The 23,827-nt window shown below is 58.3% G+C and overlaps 1 protein-coding gene across 4 annotated transcripts in view; it reads left to right on the forward strand.

The window, feature by feature from the left end:
* LOC135182745 (mucosa-associated lymphoid tissue lymphoma translocation protein 1 homolog) overlaps positions 1-23,827 on the forward strand; it is a 29,053-nt gene that overhangs the window by 1,036 nt on the left and 4,190 nt on the right. For 2 of the 4 annotated variants that reach the window (XM_064157136.1, XM_064157137.1), the window contains 11 exons: positions 128-246; positions 652-805; positions 1,414-1,592; positions 3,154-3,250; positions 7,919-7,945; positions 8,617-8,820; positions 14,081-14,258; positions 17,364-17,438; positions 17,979-18,106; positions 18,494-18,625; positions 18,731-18,993. In XM_064157136.1, coding sequence (XP_064013206.1) covers positions 128-246; positions 652-805; positions 1,414-1,592; positions 3,154-3,250; positions 7,919-7,945; positions 8,617-8,820; positions 14,081-14,258; positions 17,364-17,438; positions 17,979-18,106; positions 18,494-18,625; positions 18,731-18,993 — 1,556 coding nt within the window. The remainder of the gene's footprint in view (positions 1-127; positions 247-651; positions 806-1,413; positions 1,593-3,153; positions 3,251-7,918; positions 7,946-8,616; positions 8,821-14,080; positions 14,259-17,363; positions 17,439-17,978; positions 18,107-18,493; positions 18,626-18,730; positions 18,994-23,827) is intronic. The other 2 variants (XM_064157138.1, XM_064157139.1) reach the window with 2 other exon arrangements.

Below are 23,827 nucleotides of genomic sequence, written 5' to 3' on the forward strand. Positions count from 1 at the left end.
CCCCTTTCCGCCCGTTCCTCCCGGCATGGGCGCCGAGGGCCGAGTCCCGCAGCCCGGCGCGGTGGGAGCGAGCCTGGGAGTCGTGCCCGGCCGGCGACTGCCACCTCCGTGCCCTGTCCCTCCTCAGCCATCGTGATCACTGAGCAGCCGATCTCCGTCGCCGTGCCCGTGGGACACAGCTTCAGCCTGCGGTGCCGAGCCGAGGGGCGCACGGCACTGCGCTTCCAATGGTTCTGCCAGCGCCAGGTGAGGCTCCACAGGTGTCCCTGGCACAGCACCAGGCCGGGTGCCAGCCCGCGGTGGTGGAGCTGTCTCTCTGTGGGCAGAGATGGTGAGACCCAGGGGGCCGGCAGGAGAGGGAGTAGGATGCGTGTGTGCCAAGGGCTTGTGCAGGTACCGAGGGAGGGCAGACTCATAGAATGGTTTGGGTTGGGAGAGCCTTTCAAGACCTTCTGGGCAGGGACACCTGATCAAGTTGCTCAGGGCCTTGTTCATGAAAATGGAATGGACAAAATCTGTCTGCATCCCAGCAGCTGCAGGAGGGGGGAGACCAGGGAGTTCCACTTCTGCTCTTGAAACTGGCCTGCTGGTGCCTTCCCCTACCAATGCTGAGGGAGGCCTTGGTACCTACTGCCTGTGCTTTCCCTTTAGTCTGTCTGCCAGCAGATCCCAGGTGCCACCGAGCAAGACTTGCCAATCACTGCCCAGCAGTCCCAGCTCTACACCTGCAGAGTCAATGACCTCGACAGAAACTGCATCTTCTCTGACTGGGTGAAGGTGGAGGTGCACCAGTGTGTGGCCAGAGGTATGAGCCTGTCTGGTTGCTCTGCGGCAGCTGGTCCTTTCCTCAGCCCTGCAGCAGTGTCTGGGGCAGCTCCAGGGGCAGTTGTTTTCTCCCAGAGCACAAAGCACAATACAGGTTTGCTCCAGCCTGCAGCTCTGAGCCAGGTCTCTTCGTCCTCTGGATGGTTCAGGTTCCTGTGGTGGTCCCAAACCCCTCATCTGTCTGTGCCTGCCCCACCTGCTGAGCATTCACCAGGGTGTTCCCAGCGCTGCACTGGGCCTTGCCAGTTTGCAGTGGGCAGAGCAGCTGGAAGAGCGAGTTTGGCTGTTTCCAAGCTGAGCAAAAATAACTCTAGGGCTGGCTACCCTCTGCATGTTGGCTGGCCTTGGCAGAAAAGGGCAAGAGTCAGGTCTGAGAAGCCAGAGGCAGGGATTTGGTGTGTCCCTTACTGTGGTGGGTGTCACTCAAGGGTTCCCTGCTCCCAGACAGAAGGGTGCAGTGGTGATGCAGCCAGAGCCACCCTGTGGGACAGCACCTTGGGGTGCTCTGACAGGCTGCACAGGACTGCCAGAGGCTGATGGGCACTAGCTTGGTGGAGAGAGGACCCATTCTGTACCACTGTTTCACAGGGCTGCCCCCTCAACTCTGGCAAGGAGAACCTGTCATTGTCCTCAACCCCACTGAGCAGAGGCTGGAGGTGGGGAGTCCACTGCAATTGCGCTGTGCTGCCATGGGAGTGCCAGCCCCCAACTACCAGTGGTACCACAACGGCAACCTGCTGGAGCACCAGAAGAAAAAAAGGCTCTGGGTAATGTTGCCTTGGGGTAGCTCAGAAACTTGGGCTGCTGAGGTGGGTGATGGCAGAAGCTCAGAGAGGTTGGAGAGCCTCAGAGGCTTTGGAGGGCCTGGTGAAAGTGGTGTTACTGTCATCCTGGATACTGCCAGTCCTTCAGCCTGGCTTGCAGCTGCCTGTCAGGGCTGAAGTGTGCTTTGGTCTGTGTGCTCAGGTGAGTGCTGGCAGAGAGCAGCCTCCCCTTGTCCAGCCTCCCCACATCCAGCCCCTGAGGAGCAGCCTCCTGACCAGCTCTTTCTGTGCCACGTGACAGGGCTGTGAGGGAGCTTCAAGATGTGCCCCTGGTGCTTTGGTGCTGCCTGAAGCATGCTGGGTGAAGAGGGAACACATCTGATGAGCTTTCAACGGTGCTCTCAGGAGTAGCCTATCAGAGATGTGTCAAGGGCTTTCGGCACAGCTCTCTGTTGGTTTTGTGTGGTGCCAGCCTGCAGCAAAGTGAGGACACTCCTGACACAAAGGAGTCAGGGGACAACAGCAGCTCTGGGGTTTTCTGGGTCATCAGCTGAAGGTGGTGACTCAGGGTGACTCAGGGCTGTCTTCCTGAGGCAGACTTCATTGAACCACAGAGCTTTCAGGGCTTGAAGGGACCTCAAGGACCATCCAGTTCCAGACCCCTGCCATGGGCAGGGACACCTCACACTAGATCAGGTTGCCCAGAGCCACATCTAGCCTGGCTTAAAAAACTTGCAGGGGTGTGGCCTCCACCACCTCCCTGGGCAACCTGTGCCACTGTCTCACCACCCCTGCAGTGAAGAATTTCTTGCAATCTGAATCTGCCTCCCTCTAGCTTGCATCCATTTGCCCTGGGAATGTCCTTCTGGGGCATCCTGTGGAGGGTAAGGAAGACAAGACAGCTGCTCAGCAGGGTGGTTTTAGAGTGGTGGATGGTCCAGATTGCTCTTTCCTTGGGCAAGTCCAGGGTGGGGATTAGGAAGAGGTTCTTCCTTTGGAGGTGAGTGGTGCTGCCGTGCAGCCCAAGGGGCAGCTGCAGCTCTGCCCGTGCAAGTTTTCAGCACTTGACTACACAAAGCCACGGCCAGCCTGACCCACTGCTGTCTTTGATTCCTCTCTGAGCAGGAGCTTGGGCTGGAGAACCACAGAGCTCCTTACCAGCCAGTACTGCTCTGACTCTTGTCCTATGCCAAGAGAAGTGGGTAAGAGCTGAAAACTTACCAAGGGAGAGCAGTGGACATGATCAGGCATTGAGAAACAGTCACCTCAGGGGTCAGATGAGCAGCCTGCTGTTGCTGGCCATGCTCTGTTTTCCCAGAGTGGCTTCAGGGGCAGAATATGGCTGGGACAGGCTGCCAGGGTGCTGCAGAGAGGAGGGAAGGCATTTGGACAGAATATTCTTGCACTCCAGAAGCTGTGGCTAGCAGCTGTGGGAAAGCTCAGATGAGGCGAGCAGTGAGGCCTCAGCAAGAGTTGTTCCTGCAGGAGCAGGGGTGCCTTGGGCAGATGCCCTCAGGGGGTGCAGACTCACCATAACTGCTGGCGTTTGCTGTTTGGTCTCCAGGTGGCCCAGGCGCAGCTCAGCGACTCGGGCACCTACCTCTGCTGTGCCTTCAACAGCCGTGGGCAGCACTGGAGCAGTGCCGTGGATGTGCTTGTGGGTAAGCAGAGCCAGCCCATGCCTGCTGGGCTGCAGGTGGCCTCCCATCCTGGCACCCTCCATACCAGTCCAGACTGGGGGGATGAGACTGAGAGCATTCCTGCAGAGTGGGGTGCTGGTGGGAGAGAATCATAGAATCATAGAATCAGCCAGGTTGGAAGAGACCTCCAAGCTCATCCAGTCCAACCTAGCACCCAGCCCTATCCAATCAACCAGACCATGGCACTAAGTGCCTCATCCAGGCTTTTCTTGAAGACCCCCAGGGACGGTGCCTCCACCACCTCCCTGGGCAGCCCATTCCATTGGGAAATCACTCTCTCTGTGAAGAGCCAGCAATGGGCACTGGCAGCAGAGAAGGCCAATGGCAGCCTGGGCCACATCCAAAGCAGCATTGGCAGAGATGGAGAGAGGAGATCCTGCCCCTCTGCTCTGAGGAGACCTCACCTGCAGGGCTGGGGCCAGCTGTGGGACCTCAAAACAAGAGAGATATGGACCTGATGGAGAGGGTCCAGAGGAGGGCAAGAAGATGATCAAATGGGCTGGAGCAGCTCTGCTATGGGGACATCCAGTTGGCAGCTGTCACTAGTGGTGTCCCCCGGGGATCAGTGCTGGCCCAGGCCTATTTAATATCTTCATTGATGATCTGGATGAGGGGATTGAGTCCAGCATCAGTGAGTTTGCAGTGACACCAAGTTGGGAACATGTGTCCCTCCATAGAGGGCAGGAGGGCTCTGCGGAGAGATCTGGACAGGCTGGACAGATGGCACAGTCCAGTGCTGGGAGGTTTAACAAATCTAAGTGCCCGATTCTGCACTTTGACCACAACAACCCCATGCAGCACTACAGGCTGGGGACAGAGTGGCTGGAGAACAGCCAGGCAGAGAGGGACCTGGGAGTTCTGGCTGGCAGCTGAACATGAGCCAGCAGTGTGCCCAGGTGGCCAAGAAGGCCAGTGGCATCCTGGCTCAGATCAGGAACAACATAGCCAGCAGGACCAGGGTAGTCCTTCTGCACTGTTTAGACCACACCTTGAGTGCTTGGTCCAGTTCTGGGCCTCTCAGCGTAAGAAAGATGTTGAGGTGCTGGAAGGTGTTTGGAGAAGGGCAGCAAGGCTGGGGAGGGGCCTGGAGCACAGCCCTGTGAGGAGAGGCTGAGGGAGCTGGGGGGGTGCAGCCTGCAGCAGAGGAGGCTCAGGGCAGGGCTCATTGCTGTCTACAACTACCTGAAGGGAGGCTGTAGCCAGATGGGGTTGGGTCGTAGTGAGGAGCCCATGGAGAGCAGGGTTGCAGCTTGGCTGTGGTGATCTCAGCCAAGGTGCACAGGCTGCTGCACAGGCCTCTGCTGGTCCATGTCAAACGGGACTCGGTGCCAGCTCAGAAGCAGTGCTGCCAATGCCCTCAACAGAGGGAGGAGCCCGGCCCCAGCGCTGCTGTGCCCCGCAGCCAGGAGCCTGCTGCATTAGGGCGGGTCGGGTGCTCAGCTGCTCGCCGTGAAAGCCTTGCTTTGCCAAGGTGCTGGTTCACACAGATCATACCTTTGGTTAGAAGAGACTTTCAGGACCATCCGGTCCAGCCTTCCACCCAGCTCTGCGAGGTCCCTGTGCACCAGGTCCACAGCTGCTTGAACAGCACTAGGGGTGGAGCCAGGAGCCAGGATTCGGCAGGCTCCTGTGCAGAGGTGAAGCAGGGGAAGACTTTGCAGGGTTGGCAGCCCAGGCCTGCAGGACCTGATGGATCCCAGGGAGAAGATGTGTCACCAGAGGCTTGGGCAGGCTCCAGCTTTGGTGTGTGGGCTGCTTGGTGCTGCCGTGTGGCAGGAGCAGCGTGGGCTGCCCTTTGCAGATCACTCGTGTGGAGCCAGAGAGCCCTCGGCCCAACACCACAGCCTGGCAAGGGGGCACAGGCAGTGAGAAAGGGGCACCAAATATAGCTGGATGCAAAATGTTACAGATGGGTGGCTTTAACATGCAGGAGGCCTGCAGGGGCAGCAGCAGGGGCAATGGTTTGAAATGAGAGCAGAGCAGACTGAGAGTGGATGTGAGGAACAAGTTCTGCAGCAGGAGGCTGCTGGAGCACTGCAGCAGGTTGCCCAGGAGGTGGTTGAGGCCCCATGGCTGGAGACATTCAAGGTGACAGAGCTGTGAGCAACCTGCTCTAGGGAAAGATGTCCCTGCTGAGTGCAGGGCTTGGACTGGATGAGCTTTGGAGGTCCCTCCCAACCCAGCCCATTCCATGGTCCTGTGATTCTGAGTGGTCATGGCACATGGGGCCATGGTCCAGTGGCCATGGTGGTGCTGGGTTGCAGGTTGGACTGGATGTTTTTGGAGGCCTTTTCCAACTGTAATGATGACTGCAGAAGGCTTTGGCTCCAGTTTGGATGCCTTTAGCCAGTTCCCCCTGAGCCATTTCTGAGCTGTCCACATTGCTGCGTTCCATCTGGTGGGGGTGAGGAGCTTCCTGGTGGCACCTCTGGGAACAGCTCTGGCTCTCTGAGCCAGCTTGGCCCACCCTGCTAACAACTCTGCAGGCAGCACTGCTGAGGCCTGCCAGCTTCCTTCCACCCTTTCCCACACCCTGCCCAGCACACTGCCTGCCCAGCCTGCTCTTTCCTGGTGCTCTCCATGCTACCTCTCTGGGGTCTCTGCTGCTCCTCTGCTGAGCACCTTCCTCCTTCCCTGCAGTCCTTCAGCCTGACAGTGGTGAACATCTGGGCCCAGGGAGGTGGTTGAAGAGGAGATATCCAAGGTCAGGCTCTTTGAGGCTGTGAATAGCCTGCTGTAGTGGAGAAGGTCCCTGTCGAGTGTTGGACTGGATGCCCTTTGGAGGTCCCTTCCAACCCAGCCCATTCTATGGATCTGTGAGGTGGCTCAGATGGAGGCAGAGGAGTATGAGCAGCCTTGGGCTTTCAGACTTCTCTGGTGCAGCAACAGCACTGCTCCAGGGGCTAAAAGTCTTCCAGACACAGGAGATAGGTGCAAGGAAAAATCTGCCTTCAGTTTCTACTGTTTGGAGCTTGCAGCTGGGGAGAGATCCCTCCTGGGCTGGCTTTGCGAATGGATTTTTGTGGGGCCAAGGAAAAGGTAGAGCTGTGAGGGCAACAGTTGTGAGAGGCTGAGAGTGCTGGGCAGAGGAGCTTGTGGAGCTCCTGGAAGTGAGTCCTGACTCTGGGGTGGCCTTTCTGAGCTGGAGCTGCGGGTAGGCAAAGCAGGGTGGTGAAGGGTGCAGAGGCTGATGGAATGGCTTGGGTTGGAAGGGACCCCAAAGTCTATCCGGCGCCAAGCCCCTGCCACGCGCAGGGACACCTCTCACGAGCCTTATCCAGCCTGGCCTTCAGCACTTCCAGGCAGGGGGCAGCCACAGCCTCCCTGGGCAGCCTGTGCCAGTCTCTCCCCACCCTCACTCAAGAATTTCTTCCTCCTCTCCACTCTGTCCCCCCTCTCCTAGCTCAAAACCATTGTCCCTCAGCCTGGCACTGCCAGCCCTTGGCAAAAGTCCCTCCCCAGCTCTCCTGGAGCTCTTCAGCTACTGCAAGGCTGCTCATACTCCTCAGGTCTCCCTGCAGCCTTCTCCTCACCAGGCTGATCAGCCCCAACTTTCCCAGCCTGTCCCCACAGTAGAGCTTCTCCAGCCCTCTGATCATTTCCATGGCCTCCTCTGGACCCTCTGCAGCAGCTCCAGGTCCTTCTTCTGCAAAGTGCTGGATGTATTCTCACAACCAAACTCAAAGAGATGCCTTCCTCTGTGCTCCTGGGCAGAACCTCTCAGATTTGAAGCTTCTGTTGACCTTGAGTCCTGCTTGCTTGGCTTTCCCTGTAGCAGAGCAGCAGAGAGATCATCTTGGGCACCCCAGCAGGTATAAGTAACACAGAGCTGCTGATGGGTGTGAGCTCCTCTGTGCCATTCCACCAACCCCTGGCCTGCCTCCAAACTTTGCTTACCAGCTGATCAGGATCACAGAAATCAGGGTTTGGAAGGGATCTCCAGAGATCATCCAGTCCAACCCCTGCCAGGTCAGGGGCATCCAGGGCAGGGCACACAGCAACACATCCAGGGGGGCTGAGAATCCCTCCAGAGCAGGAGACTCCACAACCTCTCTGGGCAGCCTGCTCCAGGCCTCCAGCACCCTCACACCAAGCAGGTTGTTCCTCCTGTTCAGGTGGAACCTCCTGGGCTCCAGCTTGCACTCATTGCTCCTTGTGCTGTCACTGGGCACCAGCACACAGAGCCTGGCACCTTCCTCCTGACCCCCAGCCCTCAGATATTTACAGCCACTGCTCAGGTCCCTCTCAGCCTTCTCCTCTCCACACTACCCAGCCCCAGGGCTCTCAGCCTTTCCTCACAGCAGAGCTGCCCCAGGCCCTTCAGCATCCTCACAGCCTCTGCTGTCCTCTCTCCAGCAGGTCCCTGCTGCTGGAACTGGGCAGCCCAGCCCTGGACACAGCACTGCAGGGGTGGCCTCAGCAGGGCAGAGCAGAGGGGCAGTAGAACCTCCCCAGCCCTGCTGGCTCACAAGTCTTCCCTAAGCTCACCAGATCCATGCTGTGAAGGTCTCAGCCATGGTGTCTGATCCAGCTGTGCTGCTGGCAGCTGCTGGAGCAGGTGTCAGGCTGTGGTGGGAGCTGGCACTGAGTGCTACGCACAAGGCAAACATGTCTCTGTTTCTTCTTCAGGTCCATGTTGCTCAGAGAAGCTCTTTGGTGAGTGTTGGCATCTTTTTCTTCTAAGCAGTAAATCCCTCCATTAAAGGCAGGCTGTGGGTGGCTGGCAGGGCAGGGCAGGGCGGGACAATGCTCCTCAGCAGAGGCTGCCCATATTGCCACAGGCTCTGTGCTGTGGGGGTCACAGCTGCCAGGCACAGGGTGAGTCCCATTCCCTGCCAAACCCTGACTGATCTCAGCAGGATTCATCCCCAGTTGTGTTCTCTGTGCCCACCAAAGGGGTGTTGTGCATGTGGCACCTCTGCCCTTCCCTGAAATACCTCCCAGGGCAGGGCTCCTTGCCCCCACCCCCATCAATCTGGTTTCTCTGCAATGGGAAGTGAGGATAGAAGGAAAACAGGAGCGTGGTGGGGTTCCTCCTGCAGCCCTGTGGGGGAAGGAGCCTCTCATCCTGTCTCAGGCACTGCTGTCAGGTGCTGGCAGTGCTGCAGTGTGGCTGTGAGGTGGCAGCTTCCCCGGCACCCCTGGCACAGTGCCGTTTTCTGTGCTCTGTCAAAGCCTGGAGCTGTCTGCAGGCTGCCCCGGGCTGGCAGAGGGCAGGGCAGGGCTGTCCTTCCTGCCAAGATGAAGGGAAGTGTCTCCCTTGTCTGGAAGGTGAGACCTTGCCTCCTGTGCCTGCTCCCAGCCTTGCCCCTCGGTGTCCCTCCCAGCCACAGGCAAGGTAGCACTGCTGGTGGGCAATAACCGCTACTGGCACCACCCCAACCTGCTGGCTCCCGTCAGAGATGTGTTCGAGCTCAGGCTGCTGCTGGAGCAGCTCAGCTTCCAGGTGGTGTCCCTGCTGGACCTCAACAAGGCTGAGATGCTGGCAGCAGTCAGTCGGTTCCTGCAGCTCCTGGGGAAGGGAGTCTACGGTAAGGGGTAGCCAGCCCTGCTCTGGGCAGCAGTGTGCGGGAAGCAGGGGGTGGATGCCAGGGAGGAGCAGGATTCGTGGATTCATGGAATGGTTTGGGTTGGAAGGGACCCCAAAGCTCATCCAGCTCCAACCCCCTGCCAGGGACAGGGACACCTCTCACCAGCCCAGATCGCTCAAGGCCTTCAGCACCTCCACAGCCTCCCTGGGCAGACTGTGCCAGTCTCTTCCCCACCTCACTCTCGACAATTTCCTCCTCCTCCACTCTCAGTCTCCCCTCTCCCAGCTCAAAGCCATTGGCCTTCGGCCTGGCACTCCCAGCCCTTGGCAAAAGTCCCTCCCCAGCTCTCCTGCAGCCCGTCAGCTACTACTGCAAGGTTGCTGTATGGTCTCCCTGCAGCCTTCTCTTCTCCAGGCTGAACAGCCCCAACTCTGCCAGCCTGTCCCCACAGCAGAGCTTCTCCAGCCCTCTCAGCATCTCCATGGCCTCCTCTGGACCCTCTACAGCAGCTCCAGGTTCATCTTGTGCTGGGGGCCCCAGAGCGGCAGGCAGTGCTGCAGGTGAGGTCAGAGCAGAGCAGAGCAGAAGGGCAGAATCCCCTCCCTGTGCTGCTGCTCTCCCTGCTCTGGCTGCAGCCAGCACACAGCTGCCTCTGAGCTGTGAGCAGTGCTGGCTCCTGGGCACTTTGGCACCCAAGTGCCTCTCAGAGTGAATCAAAAGAGAAGAAATTGAGCTTTGCATTGGGGAAGGTGGCAAGAGAGGCCTGCAGAATGCCCCTCAGTGGTGCCAGGCTTGACAGAAGCCCCCAGACAAAAGAGAGTTCAGTTTGGGCTGGGTTCAAGTGGGTGGAGCAGGCGTTGCTCAGCACCTGATTCACCTCCCCCTCTAGCAGCCTGCTCTGAAGCTGAGGTTTTGGGGAGGCAGTGTTTGTGGTGGCAGATGGGAGGAGATGCTCTGATACTGCCTCAGATGTCAGAACCGAGAGGCTGACCCTTGGTTGTCCCCAGCACTCTGTTGATGAGATCAGGGCTTACAGAACCAGAGGAGCTCAGAATGCTTAAGGCTGGAAAAAGCCTCTGAGCTCATTAAGTCCAACCAGAACTCAGCTGCCAGGAGCACTGAAGCTTGTCCTGAGGCACCACATCTACAGCTTCCTCAACACCTCCAGGCATGGGGACTCCATCACCTCCCTGGACAGCCTCTGGCAATCCCTGACCACTCTTACAGCAAAGACATTTTTCCTCATCTCCAGCCTAGCCCTCCCCTGGCACAACTTGAGCCCATTTGTGGCTGCCACAGCTGCTCACAATTTTCTTCCTTTTTGGGCCTCTGAAAGGCTTTTTTGCAGAAGAGCATTCCCATCTGCAGGTGGCTTTGAGGTTGGACCTTGAGCTTCCCAGATGCTGTCCTCTGTGGGCAGGGGTCATAGAATCATAGAATCAACCAGGTTGGAAGAGACCTCCAAGATCATCCAGTCCAACCTAGCACCCAGCCCTATCCAGTCAACCAGACCATGGCACTAAGTGCCTCATCCAGTCTTTTCTTGAAGACCCCCAGGGACGGTGCCTCCACCACCTCCCTGGGCAGCCCATTCCAATGCCAATCACTCTCTCTGTGAAGAACTTCTTCCTAACATCCAGCCTATACCTACCCTGGCACAGCTTGAGACTGTGTCCCCTTGTTCTATTGCTGGTTGCCTGGGAGAAGAGGCCACCCCCCACCTGGCTACAATGCCCCTTCAGGTAGTTGTAGACAGTAATAAGATCACCCCTGAGCCTCCTCTTCTCCAGGCTAAACAGGCCCAGCTCCCTCAACCTCTCCTCATAGGATTTGTGCTCCAGGCCCCTCACCAGCTTTGTTGCCCTTCTCTGGACATGTTCCAGCACCTCAACATCTCTCTTGAATTGAGCCCAGAACTGGACACAGTACTCAAGGTGTGGCCTGACCAGTACTGAGTACAGGGGATGAATAACCTCCCTTGTCCTGCTGGCCACACTGTTCCTGATGCAGGCCAGGATGCCATTGGCTCTCTTGGCCACTTGGGCACACTGCTGGCTCATCTTCAGCTACTATCTATCAGTACCCCCAGGTCCCTTTCCTCCTGGCTGCTCTCCAGCCACTCAGTCCCCAGCCTATAGTGCTGCTTGGGGTTGTTGTGGCCAAAGTGCAGAACACTGCCCTTGGCCTTGTTAAATCTCATCCCATTGGCCTCTGCCCACCCATCCAGCCTGTCCAGGTCCCTCTGCAGGGCTCTCCTACCTTCCACCTGCTCCTAGCTTGGTGTCATCTGCAAACTTACTGATGCTGGACTCAATGCCCTCGTCCAGATCATCAATAAAGATATTGAACAGGACTGTGCCCAGCACTGATCCCTGGGGCACACCACTAGTGACAGCTGCCAGCTGGATGTGGCACCATTCACCACCACTCTCTGGGCTCTGCCATCCAGCCAGTTCTTGATCCAGCACAGGGTGAATCTGTCCAAACCATGAGCTGCCAGCTTGGCCAGGAGCTTCTTGTGGCAGACAGTGTCAAAGGCTTTGCTGAAGTCCAAGTAGACTCCATCCACAGCCTTCCCCACATTCACCAGGTGGGTAACCTGATCATAAAAGGAGATCAGGTTGGTGAGGCAGGACCTGCCCTTCCTAAACCCATGCTGGCTGGGCCTGATCCCTTGGCTATCCTGTAGGTGCTTTGTGATGGCACCCAAGATGACCTGTTCCATGCCCTTGCCTGGCACTGGGGTCAGGCTCACAGGTCTGTAGTTTTCTGGCTCCTCCTTACGACCCTTCTTGTGTATGGGAATCACATTGGCAGCTTCCAGTCTTCAGGGACCTCTCCAGTGAGCCAGGACTGCTGATAAATGATGGAGAGTGGCTTGGCCAGCTCAGCTGCCAGCTCTCTCAGCACCCTAGGGTGGATCCCATCCGGTCCCATGGACTTGTGAGGATCCAAGTGTCTCAGCAGGTCCCTTACTGCTTCCTCATGGATTAGAGGGGGACTGTACTGGTCCCTGACTCCATCCACCACTTCAGGAGTCCAGCTGTCCTGGAGACAACCTGTCCCACTAGTGAAGATTTAGACAAAGAAGGTGTTAAGCACCTCTGCCTTTTCCTCATCCTTTGTCACTCTATTCCCCTCTCTATCTAACAAGGACTGGAGGTTGTCCTTGGCCCTTCTCTGCCATTCAGATATTTAAAGAAACATTTTTTACTCTCCTTACCAGCAGTGGCCAGCCTGAGCTCCAAATGGGCTTTTGCCTCTCTCATTTTTCCTCTACAAGACCTAGCAACATCCTTGAACTTCTCCTGGGACACCTCCCCTCTTTTCCAAAGGTGATATATTCTCTTTTTATCTTTAATCCCTTCAGCAGCTCCCTGCCCATCCAGCCTGGCTGCCTCCCTCCTCGGCTCCGCTGCCGGCTCAATGGCACAGCTGCTCCTGTGCCTGCAGGAGTTCTCTCTTGAAGCAGCTCCTGCCTGCCTGGGCCCCTTTGTTTCTAAGGGCTCTTTCCCAAGGAACTTTCTGAGTTAGCTCCTTAAATAGGCTGCAGTCTGCCCTTGGGCAGTCCAGTGTGGAGGTTCTGTTGATCCCCTCCTGGTTTCTCCATGTATTGAACACTCTATCATTTCATGGTCACTGGACCCCAGGCAGCCTCCAACCACCACATCCCCTACCAGCCCCTCTCTATTTGTGAGCAGCAGGTCAAGCAGGGCTGCCCCCCTGGTAGGCTCACATAACAGCTGGGATAAGAAGTTGTCTTCCACACACTCTAGGAACCTTCTAGACTGCTTCTTCTCTGCAGTGTTTAAGTCCCAGCAGATGTCTGGTAGGTTAAAGTCGCCCACCAGAACAAGGGCAGGGGTCCTCAGGACCCCAAGCAGCAGGTCTTGTGGTTGGGCAGATTTGCTGGTACCTATCACTCCTTTGGGCTTTCTGAGGTTCTCCCATCCCAACAGATCTCCTGAGATCACCCTGCAGGTGTTGGGGCTGGATTTTGCTGCCAAACCTCAGCACTTCCCTGTGGCACAGAAGGCAGTGGAAGTCAGCACGGGGTCTGGAGGTGGTGCAGTGGGCAGGGATCGGGCACATGTGAGATGTTTCTGGAAGTTCTGAGTCACTGGGGCAGGCTGAGCTGGCAGGGAAGTTGGCACCATGCCAGCTGGTGACAGCCCATTGCCGTGACTTCACCTGCAGCCTCCTCTGGTGGTTGCTCTCTGGCATCGCCTCGAACTCAGCCTTCAGCTCCTTTCTCTGGCCAGGGCCATCCCTAGGAGCTACTGCTCTTGTGCTACAAAGCTGCCATCCCTAGCCTGCATCCATGGCAAGTGAGGACACAGATGGCACTTGGTGCTTCCCTTTTTTCACACAATCATGGAATTGTCTGGGCTGGGGAAGGCCTCCAGGATCATCAGCCCAGCACCACCATGGCCACCAAACCGTGTCCCAGGTGCCATGGCCACACAGTTCTGCAGCACCTCCAGGATGGGGACTGCAGCACCTCCTTCGGCAGCCTGGAGGGCAGCAAAGTTTGAGGACAGCAAACGTCTCGTCTGCCATGCCATGTTTGAACTTCAGTGCTTGTCTCCCTTAGTGCCCGCTGCTCCTTCCTGGCTGGGGAAAGCATCTGAGTCATGCAGGCGCGTGCTGGGCAGGGACTGTTCAGAAGGGTCTGTGGGTACAGGCCGAGGGCAATGGTTTGCAACTGGAGCGGGACAGAGTTAGGTTGGACATCAGGAGGAAGCTGTGCAGAGTGAGGGTGGGGAGGGACTGGCACAGGCTGCCCAGGGCTGTGGTGGAGGCTCCATCCCTGGAGACAATGAGAATCAGCCTGGATGTGTCCCTGTGCAGCCTGCTCCAGCTGGACGTGTCCCTGATGGGTGCAGGGGGCTGGGCAAGGTGCCCTTGGAGAGTATCTTCCAACCTGATGCATTCTGCCCCTAAACGCTATTTTGAGCATCCTAAGAAGTCTCAACCCAGACAGTGTCAGAGGTGCAAGGGGAGTAGGAAAAAAATGTCTGCTGTGCAAGAGTGGTCAGGGATTGGCAGAGGCTGCCCAGGGAGGTGGTGGAGTCTCCATGCCTGGAGGTGTTCCAGAACCGTGTTGACATGGTGGGTTTGGGTTGCTGGTTGGACTGGGACTGGTTGGTGTGGGAGGGCTTTTACAGCCCAAAGAGTTCTGTTGGTTCTCTGACTGTGAGAAGCAGTTAGAGCCCTGCAGGTTCACACCATAACTCAGCTCTCCTCTCCCTGTTCCCAGCTGTCTTCTACTATGCTGGGCATGGCTATGAACACCTGGGCAGGAACTACATGGTCCCTGTTGATGCTCCACAGCCCTACAGCCCTGAGAACTGCATCAGCGTGCAGAGGATCCTCCAGAAGATGCAGCAGCAGCAGACGGCCCTAAACCTTGTCCTGCTGGACACCTGCAGGAAATGGTAGGCTGCTGCTCCCTTCCCTGCCTGCAGCTGGGCACAGCCTGCTGTGTAGAGGGGCCAGGGGAAGAAGCTGCCATGCTCAGCCCGGCTTCAGCAGTGAGCTTCTTACTGACCTCCTGGGGTACTTCTGTGGCTGCCCAAAGCCACATCCCCCTTGTGCTGCCCAGTCCAGACCTCTGTAAAGGTCCGCCTTGTTGTGCCATAAGATCAGCAGCCTGCCAGGTCCAGCAGGGTGTCCTGCTTCTGTATGAGGTGCAGAGGGCACTGGTGCTGCCCAAGCTCTGCTGGAGGCCTTGCTGTGTTCTTTATGCTGAAGTGGCCTGTCGAGCAAAGGCAGAATCCCTGCAGGCTGCAGAGGGGTGACTGTGCCCTGGCATGAAGGAGTGGCTGCAACTAAGCACAGGGTTTGTACCTCTGTGTTTCACCCTCACTGAGCCACCTGACCTGACAGGCTGCAGCAGTGCTGCTGACCTGCTGCTGCCAAGGGAGGTGATGGCCACCATCTGGGGCTGCTCAGCTCACCTCTTCTGGCTGTGCTCTTGCTGTGTTCTCTGCGCTGTTCTCTGCTCTGTGTTCTCTGCGCTGTTCTCTGTGCTGTTCTCTGCACTGTTCTCTGCTCTGTGTTCTCTGCGCTGTTCTCTGTGCTGTTCTCTGCACTGTTCTCTGCTCTGTGTTCTCTGCTCTGTGTTCTCTGTGCTGTTCTCTGCGCTGTTCTCTGCTCTGTGTTCTCTGCGCTGTGTTCTCTGCTCTGTGTTCTCTGCTCTGTGTTCTCTGCGCTGTGTTCTCTGCGCTGTGTTCTCTGCTCTGTTCTCTGCTCTGTGTTCTCTGCGCTGTGTTCTCTGCACTATGTTCTCTGCTCTGTGTTCTCTGCGCTGTGTTCTCTGCACTGTGTTCTCTGCGCTGTTCTCTGCTCTGTGTTCTCTGCGCTGTGTTCTCTGCTCTGTGTTCTCTGCTCTGTGTTCTCTGCGCTGTGTTCTCTGCACTATGTTCTCTGCTCTGTGTTCTCTGCTCTGTGTTCTCTGCGCTGTGTTCTCTGCGCTGTGTTCTTTGCTCTGTGTTCTCTGCGCTGTGTTCTCTGCGCTGTGTTCTCTGCTCTGTGTTCTCTGCTCTGTGTTCTCTGCGCTGTGTTCTCTGCGCTGTGTTCTCTGCGCTGTGTTCTCTGCTCTGTGTTCTCTGCTCTGTGTTCTCTGCGCTGTGTTCTCTGCGCTGTGTTCTCTGCTCTGTGTTCTCTGCGCTGTGTTCTCTGCACTGTGTTCTCTGCTCTGTGTTCTCTGCGCTGTGTTCTCTGCGCTGTGTTCTCTGCGCTGTGTTCTCTGCTCTGTGTTCTCTGCGCTGTGTTCTCTGCTCTGTGTTCTCTGCGCTGTGTTCTCTGCGCTGTGTTCTCTGCACTATGTTCTCTGCTCTGTGTTCTCTGCGCTGTGTTCTCTGCGCTGTGTTCTCTGCGCTGTTCTCTGCTCTGTGTTCTCTGCGCTGTGTTCTCTGCTCTGTGTTCTCTGCTCTGTGTTCTCTGCGCTGTGTTCTCTGCACTATGTTCTCTGCTCTGTGTTCTCTGCTCTGTGTTCTCTGCGCTGTGTTCTCTGCGCTGTGTTCTCTGCTCTGTGTTCTCTGCGCTGTGTTCTCTGCTCTGTGTTCTCTGCGCTGTGTTCTCTGCACTGTGTTCTCTGCTCTGTGTTCTCTGCTCTGTGTTCTCTGTGTTCTCTGCACTATGTTCTCTGTGTTCTCTGCGCTGTGTTCTCTGCGCTGTGTTCTCTACTCTGTGTTCTCTGCGCTGTGTTCTCTGCGCTGTGTTCTCTGCTCTGTGTTCTCTGCTCTGTGTTCTCTGCACTATGTTCTCTGCGCTGTGTTCTCTGCGCTGTGTTCTCTGCGCTGTGTTCTCTGCACTATGTTCTCTGCTCTGTGTTCTCTGCTCTGTGTTCTCTGCGCTGTGTTCTCTGCACTGTGTTCTCTGCACTATGTTCTCCGCGCTGTGTTCTCTGCGCTGTGTTCTCTGCTCTGTGTTCTCTGCTCTGTGTTCTCTGCGCTGTTCTCTGCGCTGTTCTCTGCGCTGTGTTCTCTGCGCTGTGTTCTCTGCGCTGTGTTCTCTGAGCTGTTCTCTGCTCTGTATTCTCTGTGCTGTGTTCTCTGCACTGTTCTCTGAGCTGTTCTCTGCGCTGTGTTCTCTGCGCTGTGTTCTCTGCGCTGTGTTCTCTGCTCTGTGTTCTCTGCGCTGTGTTCTCTGCGCTGTGTTCTCTGCACTATGTTCTCCGCGCTGTGTTCTCTGCACTATGTTCTCCGCGCTGTGTTCTCTGCACTGTGTTCTCTGCTCTGTGTTCTCTGCTCTGTGTTCTCTGCGCTGTTCTCTGCGCTGTGTTCTCTGCTCTGTGTTCTCTGCTCTGTGTTCTCTGCGCTGTTCTCTGCGCTGTGTTCTCTGCGCTGTGTTCTCTGCGCTGTTCTCTGCTCTGTATTCTCTGTGCTGTGTTCTCTGCACTGTTCTCTGAGCTGTTCTCTGAGCTGTTCTCTGAGCTGTTCTCTGCGCTGTGTTCTCTGCGTTGTGTTCTCTGCGCTGTGTTCTCTGCACTGTTCTCTGCTCTGTATTCTCTGTGCTGTGTTCTCTGCACTGTTCTCTGAGCTGTTCTCTGCTCTGTGTTCTCTGTGCTGTGTTCTCTGCACTGTTCTCTGCGCTGTGTTCTCTGCGCTGTTCTCTGCGCTGTGTTCTCTGCGCTGTTCTCTGCTCTGTGTTCTCTGCGCTGTTCTCTGCTCTGTGTTCTCTGAGCTGTTCTCTGAGCTGTTCTCTGCACTGTATTCTCTGTGCCGTGTTCTCTGAGCTGTTCTCAGGAAGTGTTTCTGCACTGGAGGGGTTCTCAGACACTGACACAGGCTGCCCAGAGCAGTGCTGCAGTCTCTGGAGATGTTCAGTTCAGCTGCTGTGGAGCTGGCACTTAAGATTCAGTGCTGGGTGGGGACTTGGACTGGCTGAACCTGGAGGGCTCTCCCCACCGGGTGTCTGCTGGGAGTGGTTCTGTATTGGCCTTGCTGCCCTGGACAGGAGCTGTGTCTGCCCTGCAGGCAGATCTGGGTACTGCCAGCTGTGCCCAGCAGTGATCCTGGCTTGGTCTTCTCTTGCAGGTACAACCCCGGGGGTGCCCTGTCACAGCTGCAGCCACTGCAGCCCTGGGGCAATACAGTCTATGGCTATGCTACGTGAGTGCCACTGCAGCCTCATGCCCATCCCTGCCTGCCTGGTGGCTTTGAGGGCTTCAAAGAGCTTCTCTCAGGTCTCCTCTGGCACTCCCCCTGCTCCCAGCACTGCTGCTCAGGCTCTTCTGTCCTTCCTCCTGACAGCCCCGGTGGTAGCGTGTCATCAGTCAGGTGATGGGCGAAGGTGGCATCAGCTCCTGTCCTGTCCTCCCAGGCCTGCCCCTGTTTGCCCAGGTGCCTGTGCTGTGAGCATGTCACCTGAAGCCTCCTGAGCTGCTCCACTGTCAATTCCTCTGCTTGTCAGCTTCTGTCACCCATGGAGGCTGGCAGAAGAGGCTGCTCTGCCCCCCACCCTTTCTGCTGCTCTTGCCCATCCTGTGCCCTTCCCATCCTCTCCTGCGTGCCAGCAGAGCCTGCCCGGAGCCAGCAAGCCCTGCCTTGCCTCACTCTGAGGGCTCCTGCCCAGAACCAGCAAGCCCTGCCCTACCTCACTCAGGGCTGGGTGGCACTGCAGAGGGTGAGCATAAGTCCTTCCTGCTGCAGGAGTGAAGATGCTGAAGCCTATGAGCTGCAAGATGGGGAGCTCAGCTCGGGCATCTTCATGAAGTACCTAAAGCAGCACATCCTGCAGGAGAAGAAGGTCACACACATGCTGGAGAAGGTCTTAGAGGGTAAGGGCTGGGCTGGAAACCAGCTGCAGCAGCTGGGCTCAAGAGAGACAGCAGCAGGAAAGAAGCAGTTCCACCCTTTCCCTTCCCTTCCTTTCCCTTCTATTCTCTTCCCCCTCCCCTTCCTCCTTCCCCATCCTTTCCCTTCCCATCCCACCCAACCTCTCCCTCCCTCCCTCCCTTACAGCCCAGTGCCAGGCCATGCCTGCTGGCAACTCTGGGTGAGCTGGCAGCAGCCTGGAGCTTCATTCCCAGCATCACAGCCTGGCATGGGCTGGCAGTTGGAGCCCCCTGCCCTGGCAGGGACCCCTCCCACTAGTGCAGGATCTGGCAGCCAGGAAGGTGCCCGAGAAGCCTGCCATGACCCTGTGCCTCCCGTGCTGTGCCCAGCTGTGGGGCAGGACCCACTGGTGGCTGGCAGACAGGTGATGGAGATCAAGCACACGCTGAAGGAGCCCCGAGCCCTCACCGACCCCCTCTGCCCCTCGGCAGCAGCTGCCCAGCGCTGGGGCCATGGCCATGGTGAGCCCTGGGAGCATGGGCAGGGGGCAGGAGAGGTGCCTGTGCCCCTCAGTGGCACTGCTGCAGGGAGGCTTTGAGCTGCCGACAGCTGAGCTGTGCTTGCAGAGCTGCTGAGCAGAGTGGTGACCTTCTCCTGCGGGGCAGAGGTGGAGCTACACTGCCACTGGCTCTTCTCCAACCTGCTCCACGTCTGTGCCAAGCTACTGCCCACCCCAGCACACCTCGCTGATGCCCACCTGCTGCTGTGCCAGGCCCCTGGGACTCAGGGGCTCAGAGAATGGCTGAGCGTGGAGGACACCTCAGGGAGCAGCTGCTCCACCTGGACCCATTCCCCTCCATTCCAGAAGGCTCCTTCCCCCATGGCAGAGGTGAGGAGTGGCTGGGGGGAGCCCAAGGGGTGCTGAGAGCTGGGAAAGGCCAAGCCCAGGTGGAAGACCCCTGGCACTGCTGCCTCTGTTGGAGAGAGACCTCTGTCAGCACCTCCTGAAGAGCCTCTGCCACCCACCAGGGCCATATGGGTTTCCTGATTGGCTCCTAATGCAGCCCAGCCCTGGGCCCCTCACTCTCAGAAGGGCACTGAGGGGCTGGAGCAGGGCCAGAGAAGGGCACCAAAGCTGGGGCAGGGTCTGGAGAGCAGGGCTGGGGAGGAGCAGCTGAGGCAGCTGGCGGGGGTTGGTGTGGAGAAAAGGAGGCTGAGGGCAGAGCTCATTGCTCTCTGCAGCTCCCAGTGAGCTGGGGTTGGGCTCTGCTGCCCAGTCTCAGGGTATAGAAGGAGAGGAACTGTCCTGGAGTTGTGCCAGGGGAGAGTTAGGGTGGAGAGGAGGAAATATGTCTTTGGTGCCAGAGTGGTCAGGCACTGACAGAGGCTGACAGGAGAGCTGAGGATGGACAGTTCAGAAGGGGCTATGGGGACAGGCCGAGGGCAGTGGTTTGGAACTGTAGCAAGGCAGAGTTAGGTTGGGCATCGGGAGGAAGCTGTGCAGAGTGAGGGTGGGGAGAGACTGGCACAGGCTGCCTAGGGCTGTGGTGGAGGCTCCATCCCTGGTGATGTTCCAGAGCCATGTGGCCGTGAGGTTCAAAGGAGCAAGTGCAGGGTCCTGCAGCTAGGTGGAGCTATCCTCTGTCAGTGCAGGCAGGGGGAGGAGGTGAGAGAAAGCTCTGAAGAGAAGGACTTGGAGGTGCTGGTGGGGAGAGGCTGGGCAGGAGCCAGCAGTGAACACTGGCAGTACAGAAGGCCAAGGGCAGCCTGGGCTGCATCCAAAGGAGCGTGGGCAGAGATAGAGAGAGGGATCCTGATCTGTGCTGAGGAGACCTCACCTGCAGGGCTGGGTCCAGCTGTGGGACCCCAAAACAGAGGGGACTGAGCCTGGTGGAGAGGATCCAGAGGAGGCTGCAGAAATGCTCAGGGCCTTGGAGCAGCTCTGCTGCGAGGACAGGCTGAGGGAGCTGGGGGGGGTCAGCCTGGAGAAGAGAAGGCTCCAGGCAGACCTCAGGGCTGCCTGCCAGTCTGCAGACTGCAGAGGGACTGTGCCCAAAGGCCTGCAGGGGCAGCAGCAGGGGCAATGGTTTGAAATGAGAGCAGAGCAGACTGAGAGTGGATGTGAGGAACAAGTTCTGCAGCAGGAGGCTGCTGGAGCACTGCAGCAGGTTGCCCAGGAGGTGGTTGAGGCCTCATGGCTGGAGACATTCAAGGTGACAGAGCTGTGAGCAACCTGCTCTAGGGAAAGATGTCCCTGCTGAGTGCAGGGCTTGGACTGGATGAGCTTTGGAGGTCCCTCCCAACCCAGCCCATTCCATGGTCCTGTGATTCTGAGTGGTCATGGCACATGGGGCCATGGTCCAGTGGCCATGGTGGTGCTGGGTTGCAGGTTGGACTGGATGTTTTTGGAGGCCTTTTCCAATTGTAATGATGACTGCAGAAGGCTTTGGCTCCAGTTTGGATGCCTTTAGCCAGTTCCCCCTGAGCCATTTCTGAGCTGTCCACATTGCTGCGTTCCATCTGGTGGGGGTGAGGAGCTTCCTGGTGGCACCTCTGGGAACAGCTCTGGCTCTCTGAGCCAGCTTGGCCCACCCTGCTAACAACTCTGCAGGCAGCACTGCTGAGGCCTGCCAGCTTCCTTCCACCCTTTCCCACACCCTGCCCAGCACACTGCCTGCCCAGCCTGCTCTTTCCTGGTGCTCTCCATGCTACCTCTCTGGGGTCTCTGCTGCTCCTCTGCTGAGCACCTTCCTCCTTCCCTGCAGTCCTTCAGCCTGACAGTGGTGAACATCTGGGCCCTGCTGCTGGAGCAGGGGCACTGCCCCTGGGTGCTGTGTGGTGGCTGGAGGAAGGGCACTGCCCCTGCCTGCTGTCTGCTGGTTCCAGCCACAGCATTGGAGCTGATCCTGCCCTTTCTCTTCGTCTTCTCTTCCGAGCTCCCTCGGCAATATGGAGGTCCCTTGTGTGTGTGTCACCCAGCCCCCCAACCTGAGGCACCCAGCTGCTGGCTGTTGCCTCCACAGCTGTCTGTAGAGGGGCTGGGGGGGCAGAAATGTGTGCAGGGCAGCAGGAGCCTGTCCTTGTCCTACTCCACAGCACTGCTGGCTCTTGCAGACCTCCGCTGCTGCCTGCTTATGTGGCATTCAGCTGCCCACCTGGCACCCACTGCTACCTCACCCTCACCTGTGGGGCCACAGATAGCTGCAGGGCTGTCTGCAGGAGCACACCTGGCAAGCTGGCAGCATCCTGGTTGTGCCAGCCCTCAGGGGAGCTGCTGGCACTGCCTGAGCCATACTGGCCTTGCTGAGTGCAGGAGCTGGAGGCTGAAGGCCAACAAGGCCAGGCTTGGCTGTGAGGTGTGCCCAGGGAGCTGTTTGGGTGAGAAGGGGCAGTTTTCCTACCATCTGCCACATACTGCTTCCCCAGGTGAACCAAGCAGAGGGGCCTGGGCTTGCTGCAGGCCCTGCCATAGGGAGTTGTGCTGGGGTTTACAGCTCTGGTCCCTGTTCTGTAGCTGCCCAGTGCTCTGCCATCCTGGATGGCATCCACCACCTCCCCAGGCAAGGTCCAGGGCAAGCAGGACATGGTGGAGGAAGAGCAGGTCAGGGAGCACTTAACAGAAATGGGCACCGATAAAGCCATGGGGTCTGGCAGGGGGCACCCGTGGGTGCTGAGAGAGCTGGCCATGGGCTGAAGGGCAGTGCCTCGACTCTTGGTGGTTTCCCTGAGGCCCAGAGGAAAGCCCTGCAGAGGGACAAGAGGTGATATCTGGGGAGCTACAGCCTCAGCTTGCTCCCTGGGGAGGCAGTGGAGGCAGTGACCCCTGGAGCTGTCTCCAGGCACAGCAAGGGCAGGGCTGAGTAGCAGTGGTCAGGTTTCGAGGGGCTGCTGTGCCTGGTGAGCCTGGCAGTGAGCAGCTCCACAGGTGAGGGGGCAGCAGGGGACCTTGGCTGTCCTGATTTCATGGGAAAGCTTTGGACACTTAGGTGTGGCAGCCTCCCAGACAAGCTGGTAACAGGCTGGAGTGGGTGGAACCTGGGCTCAGCTGGCAGCTGCCAGCCAGGAGGGCTTGAAGCTTTGTGGTCCCTGCTGGGCAGTCCAGCTAGATGCACTAACGGGCAGTGCCAGGCATTCCTGCTGGCACCAGTACCAGTTTGCATCATCATGAGTGAACAGAGTGGGCCCTCAGCAAGTTCACTGCTCACGCACGTGAGGAGGAACAGCTGCTGCTGCCACCCAGAGGGATGTGGGTGGGCACACGGGAATGGGTCAGCAGGAGGCAGGGCAGGGTCCTGCCCTGAGAAGCTGTGTCCCCTTCACAGGCACAGCTGCAGGCCAGCAGGCTGGAGAGGCCTCGTGCTGGGCACCAAGCTGACCACAACAGCAAAGGGCCCTCATAGGGACCAAGGTGATTGGCAAACTGATCTGTGCCCTTGGCACTGGTGAGGCCACACCTGGAGAGCTGTGCCCACTCCTGGGCTCCTCAGGAGCAGAGACGGGGAAGAGTCCCGCAGAGAGCTGCAAGGATGGCAGGGGAGCAGCACTGCTGGCAGAGCTGGCAGCAGGAGGCTTAGGAGCTCAAACTCATCAAGCTGTGCCAGCATCTTCAGGGAGGGTGCAAATAGGACAGCTGGGATCTGCCCACTGGTGCCCAGTGCCAGGACCAGAGGCTGTGGGCAAAAAGTGCAGGCGAGGACAATCCCTGTAAAGCCAGGAGAAAGTTTCCAGCTGCAGGCGTGGTGCAAGGTGGTGTGGGGCTGCTCTGCGTGGGCACTGCCGGCCCCAGGGCTGCTCTGCGTGGGCACTGCCGGCCCCAGGGCCGCTCTGCGTGGGCACTGCCGGCCCCAGGGCTGCTCTGCGTGGGCACTGCCGGCCCCAGGGCCTCTCTGCGTGGGCACTGCCGGCCCCAGGGCTGCTCTGCGTGGGCACTGCTGGCCCCAGGGCCTCTCTGCGTGGGCACTGCCGGCCCCAGGGCTGCTCTGTGTGGGCACTGCTGGCCCCAGGGCCACTCTGTGTGGGCACTGCTGGCCCCAGAGCTGCTCCACAGAGGCGCTCATGAGATCCAAGTTCCTTGAGTCACAGAATGGGTTGGCTTGGAAATGACCTCGAAGGTCATCCAGGTCCAGCCCCTTGCCATGGGCAGGGACAGCTCCCACCAGCCCAGGGTGCTCAAGGCCTCATGGAAGGAGTCCCTGCCCTGTCCAGATGCCATGGCAGGGACAGAGCCAAGTTTTAGAAGAATTTGGGTGGAGATGAAGGCTGGGGCTAAGGCTGGAATGAGCATCAGTGTGAGTGTGGGATGGCAGATGCCATGTGTCCAGTTCTGCAGCCCCCAGCACAAGGACATGGAGCTGCCAGAGCAGGGCCAGAGAGCTGGAGAAGCTCTGCTGTGGGGACAGGCTGGGAGAGTTGGGGCTGCGCAGCCTGGAGGAGAGAAGGCTGCAGGGAGAGCTCAGAGCAGCCTTGCAGCAGCTGAAGGGATCCAGGAGAGCTGGGGAGGGACTTTTGTGCAGGGCTGGCAGTGCCAGGCTGAGGGCCAATGGCTCTGAGCTGGGAGAGGGGAGACTGAGAGTGGAGAGGAGGAAGAAACTGTTGAGAGTGAGAGTGGGAGAGCCTGGCAGAGGCTGCCCAGGGAGGCTGTGGCTGCCTCCTGTCTGGAGGCGTTGCAGGCCAGGCTGGATGAAGCCTTGAGCAGCTGGGCTGGAGGGAGGGGCAGGGGTTGG

Source organism: Pogoniulus pusillus, chromosome 17 (genome assembly GCF_015220805.1).
Source record: "Pogoniulus pusillus isolate bPogPus1 chromosome 17, bPogPus1.pri, whole genome shotgun sequence".
Lineage (NCBI taxonomy): Eukaryota > Metazoa > Chordata > Aves > Piciformes > Lybiidae > Pogoniulus > Pogoniulus pusillus.